General features: G+C 39.8%; 1 protein-coding gene across 2 annotated transcripts in view; it reads left to right on the plus strand.

Moving 5' to 3' along the window:
- The window catches only part of fig4a (FIG4 phosphoinositide 5-phosphatase a), a 56,251-nt gene that overhangs the window by 23,678 nt on the left and 26,573 nt on the right, over positions 1-6,000 (plus strand). For both annotated transcript variants that reach the window (XM_005454684.4, XM_005454685.4), the window contains exons 14-16: positions 2,304-2,349; positions 2,516-2,664; positions 3,237-3,403. In XM_005454684.4, coding sequence (XP_005454741.1) covers positions 2,304-2,349; positions 2,516-2,664; positions 3,237-3,403 — 362 coding nt within the window. The remainder of the gene's footprint in view (positions 1-2,303; positions 2,350-2,515; positions 2,665-3,236; positions 3,404-6,000) is intronic.

Genomic DNA, 6,000 nt, shown 5'->3' on the forward strand with positions numbered 1-6,000 from the left:
TCACAAGGAAAAATTCAGAATTACTGGGGTTTCGCATTGATTGATTTCTGCTTTTGTACAATTTAGTCTGCCTTTCGTCAAAGGGTGATTTTCTTTATTTGCTGTTTTTCCCTTTTAAAAAGAAAGTGTCGAATGAGAGTGGTAGAGAATTGAAATGGAATAAGGAAAAGCAAGACGGAGTCCAAAGTTAGAAACTCCACTTAAAAATCTAAAACTAAATAATTGTCATTCACTTACAGAGAGAAAACTCAGGTTGGTTTGGAGGCAAGGTTAGAGAGGCAAGGCTGAGATGGTTTGGATATGTGCAGAGGAGAGATAGTGGATATACTAGACAAAGGATGTTTACGATGGAGCTGCCACGCATAGGAAAAGAGGAAGACCACAGAAGGAGGTTCATGGATGTAGTGAAGGGGGACTTTCAGAGGGTTGGTGTGACAGAAGAGGATATTAAGGATAAGATGAGGACAGAGGATCTGCTGTGGAACCCCTGAAGGGAGGCAGAAAGGAGAAAACTAAACATTTTTAGAGCCTTGACTATTTGAGGTGAATAAAAAGATTAAAAATGAAAATATTAGAGTTTAAATATAAACTTAGTGGCCACTTTGAGTTGAACAGGTGTAACAAATAATGTGACTCAACACATCCCCGAGTCATGATGTTTAAAATGAGCATCATGACTGGGGAAGAAAAGTGATTTAGAGCATTGTTTAAATCCCACAGTCTGCCTGAATATTATTGCTGACCATGTCCATCCCTTTATAATTACAGTGTACATATTTGCTGTCAGCAGGATAATGCACCATGTCACAGAGCTCAGACCATCTCAAATTGGTTTCTTAATTATGGCAGTGAGTTCACTGTACTCAGGTGGCTTCCACAGTCACCAGATCTTCGTCGTCTGAAAGAGTACATTTGGGATGTGGTGGGAGATTTGCATAATGGATGTACAGCGGACAGATCTGCAGCAATCGTGTGAAGTTATCGTGTCAATATTGACCAAAATCTCTGAGGAATGTTTCCACGACCCTGTTAAATCTATGAAACCATGAAGAATTAAGGCAGTTCTGAAAGCAAAAGAGGGTCTAAACTGGTACTAGCAAGGTCTACACCAGTGGTTCTTAACCTTGTTGGAGAGACCGAACCCCACCAGCTTCATATGCGCATTCACTGAACCCCTCTTTAGTGAAAAATAAAATATGATTTTTTTCAAATTCAAGACATACATATGTTTTTTACTGGTGAACAAAATGAGCCGTGCATGTCGCAGCAGAGGCTCTGCTGAACCCCTGAGACCGACTCACCGAACCCCTAGGGTTCGATCAAACCCAGGTTAAGAACCACTGGTCTACACAGTGAAGTGTAAAGAAACGGCCAGCTACTGGATGGTTCAGCTTGGCACCAAGTAACACAATATCTACCTACTAACAAGTTCACTAATCAGTAGATTGGTGTCCTGTTTATTAACATTCATGTAAAAAAAACAAAAACTATTAGCAACTAGCACTCTAGTTGCTTGCCTCTTTCTGACTTCACGTTAACAAAATAACCGAGAATTAATCTCTTTTTTTCCTAAATTTTAAGCATACTGTAACTTTTTTTTTTTTCTAGGGGTCAGTATAACTTTTCTTGGTTTTGCACAGAAAGTACTACAGCAGTGTAAATGTGAACATGACTTCCACTTTTTATCTCTGGGCGATCGTGGCTCAAGAGTTGGGAGTTCGCCTTGTAATCGGAAGGTTGCCGGTTCGAGCCCCGATTCCGACAATCTCGGTCGTTGTGTCCTTGGGCAAGACACTTCACCTGTTGCCTACTGGTGGTGGTCAGAGGGCCTGGTGGCGCCAGTGTCCGGCAGCCTCGCCTCTGTCAGTGCGCCCCAAACGCTGTGGCTACAATGTAGCTTGCCATCACCTGTGTGTGAATGTGTGTGTGAATGGGTGGATGACTGGATGTGTAAAGTGCTTTGGGGTCCTTAGGGACTATTAAAGCGCTATATAAATACAGGCCATTTACAATTTACCATCTCTGGGTATTACAATTTGTCTGCTGAACATTTTCTTCTGTACTTGCACTCCTGATGGGGGTTCATTGTGTCAGGGTGCCTTTGCTGTGTCTGCACCCATTCCATTATGTTCATCCTCGTAATGGTGAGAGTCACTGTGATGACAGTTATCATCGCAGTTTCATCATACTGAAGCCGGAATAAATTAGAAAATGTTCTTGCAGAAGAATAGTATTGCAATGTACGTGTTCGGTTTGTTTCCATTTGTTTATTGACTTCAGTAAATTAAGTAACATTTTTACAGGTGGGGAGATGTAGGTGGACACATAACATCCACTGGGCGACTGCAGGTAGGTCTTTTGCAACTTTTTGCACACAATTGTAAAAATGTATGGGTTTTTTTTTTTTTTTAAAAAAGGCTTGCCTGTTTGTCATCATCATAATGGTTACTACTACTGAGTTAATAGGCTGTAGTTTATAAAGTCAGCTGTTTTCCTCTTGTTGCTTGATGTGTAGACTGGTGTGTTGCGGACCAACTGTGTGGATTGTCTTGACCGGACCAATACTGCCCAGTTCATGGTGGGCAAGTGTGCTCTGGCTTATCAGCTTTACGCGCTGGGAATGATTGACAAGCCCAAGCTCCAGTTTGATACTGACTGCGTGAGGTAAAGTTCATATAATTGCCTGAAAATCTAATCCACACTAAACTTTATCTTTTTCATTTATTTGGAATCCTGTTGGCAGATGCAAATATGGCAGTTATTCCAACCTTTTATCCCAAAGTTTGCTGCTCTAAATTCAGTATTCTCAAACATTAGTCAGTAGTGTGTGTCTCTGTCCACTTTTACTTGAAACTGCCACTTAAGGCTCAGTTTTTTTCCATCTGAACACAGCATGAGCCACAGTCAGTGCATCAAGGAGAACAAGAATCTGTCACATGCTTGAACTGAAAGCGTTCTTACAAGCAACGTGAAAGCTGTTAGAACAGCACATTAACACCACTTAATATGACTCATAGCTCTCTAGTAGTTAATCACTGTTGCACACATACAAAGAAACAAGCACAAAATACAGACCCAATCATTTGAGGTATTTTTAATTTCAGATTACTTTTTTTTTTTTCCTCTTTTTTTCCAAAAAATAATCCTCCAAAAGTCCAGATCACCAAAATAATAAAAGAATCACAGTTTTATTTGCCCTTGCGAATTGATGACATTTTTTCTTTTGTGCTGTTCAGGTTGTTTGAGGAGTTGTATGAAGACCATGGAGACACTCTGTCACTGCAGTACGGGGGCTCTCAGCTCGTGCACAGGGTCAAGACTTACCGCAAGATTGCACCCTGGACACAGCACTCCAAAGATATCATGCAAACGCTGTCACGGTACTACAGCAATGCTTTCTCAGGTGTGTACTACACTAGTTCCTTCCATCCTCAGCTATGCTCTGTATTAAACAGAATCTACTTTTAGTTATGTTCCAGGTTTCCATAGAAACGGGCTCAGCCTGTGCATGCATGTGTAGTTTACACTCATGCAGTGAATTCAGGCAATGTGCAGTATGAAGAAATCGAGACTCTATAATTACATATAAACAAACATTTCTGCCTTTACTTGAGCAGAACATTGGACAAATGTGAATCAGCTCACAAAACTTTCTGTGAGAAAGTTTGTTCAGAAGTGAAAATCACTCAAGATAGTCGCCAATCTTCCCAGAAACAGACAACTTAACAAATTCACCCTAAAGCCAGACTGTGCAATACTCAGAGAAACTGCACCAAGTCAAAGAATTGGTGACTGTAAAGCCATATGTTAGCATGTTAAATATCAAAGTTCATGACATCACAATTAAAAAGAAAATGAACAGACATGGTTTGTTTGAAAGGGTTGTTGGGGAAAAGTAATGTCTCTCTAAAAAGCAAAATCAAAAATGGCTTATGTTTGCAAAGTTGCATCTGCACAAATCACAAGACTTCTGGAACAATGTGTTTTGTACAGACGAGAGCATAATGCACAGAGGCATGTTTGGCAAAATTCAAACACCTCATACCAACTGTCAGGACAGTGGTGGATGCAAGAACATTTGGGTTTGTTTTGCAGCCGCATGACCGAAGCACTTTACAGTCATTGAGCCAAACATGAACTCCTTTGCATACTAAGCAATTCTAGAGTCAAATATGAGGACATCTGTCTGACAGCTAAAGCTTGGCTAAAATTGGGTCATGCAACAGGATAATGATCAGCTTCAAATATACAATTCAGTACCTTAAAGACTGCAGCAACAAGGTGTCAGTCCAGAACATCAGCACTGCTGAAATGCCAGGACAAGACCTTGAGAGACCTGCACACAAATACATGCCTGCAAAGCTCAATGAACTGTGGGAACATGGTAAAGAGAGGTGGGTCAAAATTCCTCAGGAAAAAAAAAAAGGCAGTTACTTCACATTTACCTTTGCTAAACCCCTTTTTTCTGCGCATGACTGTATTTTATGGGGCTGTGATTTCTAATATTGTTAATTGCAGATATTTTTTTGATTGCAGCCAATTTGTAGACATGACATAATTACCCAGCAGTTACTGATAAATGTGGCTTTGCAATGTCCGCAATTCCGATTTTTAATCATTTTAAATGACACCCTAGTGCGTGGTTACAATCAGTGTATCTAGAAATCTTAATGGGTTTACAAAGGTGTTTTCACAGTACACCAGTGAGTGTTCCAGGAGTGAAGAAGAAGACTGTGTACTGTGTCTTAAACCTTGATTAACAGAACTGCACTACTTGACCTACAACATCGACCTTGTTTTTGATGCTTTGCTCTTGATTTAGTTTTGAGAAATTCAATCAGTAGTTGGTTCCTGAGAGTAGCGTGTATTCAGAATTTTAAAAAAGAAGCTCATATAATCCAGCAGCACAGACAGCCAGAGACCATCACACTCGAACGGGAGTGTGATGACCTGTATCAGGTAATATGATTAACCACCTGTTGGCACTTAAGAAGACTATATAAGGACAAATTAGCCAAAATGCTTTGTAGTCTGAGGACTGGCTGGTTTGTTCTGTCAACTTGCCCTTTACAAGGGCACAGCAATTTTCACAGATTTTCCCGTGGTCATGTTTTCCATGCCCTTTTAGACTAGTTTCTGCAAAATTGGACAAGGGTAATTCCAGTCTTATATTGCTCAGTAATTTCTAAAAAAGAACACCCGGTAGATGTTAAAACCATAATCCTTCCATAATAAGTTCTCCAATTAATGGTACTCACATGTGCATATGCATGTTGTATATATTTTTATTATGTATATGGGGAATTAAAATGAATACAGTAGAATAAAATTATAAGACACTACTTCCTATGAGGTAAATGACATATAATTTTATATCATAGTCAAGCACTGTAACAGCTTCCCCTTGAATGACAGATCAATTTTATACACAGAATCATGTAGTGTAAGCTTCCATATCCTGTGCAGCCTTTTAATTGGTAGATGCAGTGTGACCTCATATGCTTATTAAGACAATTAACAGACATGATGTCAAATTATATTCCTCCTTCCTTTCATTCACAATGGTTGCACGTGTATATTATGTTCAAAGATCACCAGTAACTCGTATCATGTGATACACGAGATAAATCTCAGGGAAAAAAACATAATTGGAGAACAGTCTTGGTGGTGGGCTGTAATAAAACCCAGTTTAGTTTCTAATTACCTAACGTGACTGTTGGGGCAGCATGCACGTGGCTTTATACTGTAGTTGGGGAGGGTGAATTAAATGGCACTAAGCCAGGCAAATGTACAAAGCACGTGCCACATGCTGAGCACACAAACGCTCACAGAGATTATCTAAGCACACACTCGTAGCCAAAATGTTGTAGTGCAGTTGTTACAAGAGTTTTTACTGCTATGATGTATGTACAAGTCAGCGTTACTTAGATGTTAATTCATTAACTTAAATATTATTAATGCTGCTCACAGTGAAGAGCTGGTGTAGTTTGCCATTATGGT

This window comes from Oreochromis niloticus, linkage group LG15 (genome assembly GCF_001858045.2).
Source record: "Oreochromis niloticus isolate F11D_XX linkage group LG15, O_niloticus_UMD_NMBU, whole genome shotgun sequence".
NCBI classification, from domain to species: Eukaryota; Metazoa; Chordata; class Actinopteri; order Cichliformes; family Cichlidae; genus Oreochromis; species Oreochromis niloticus.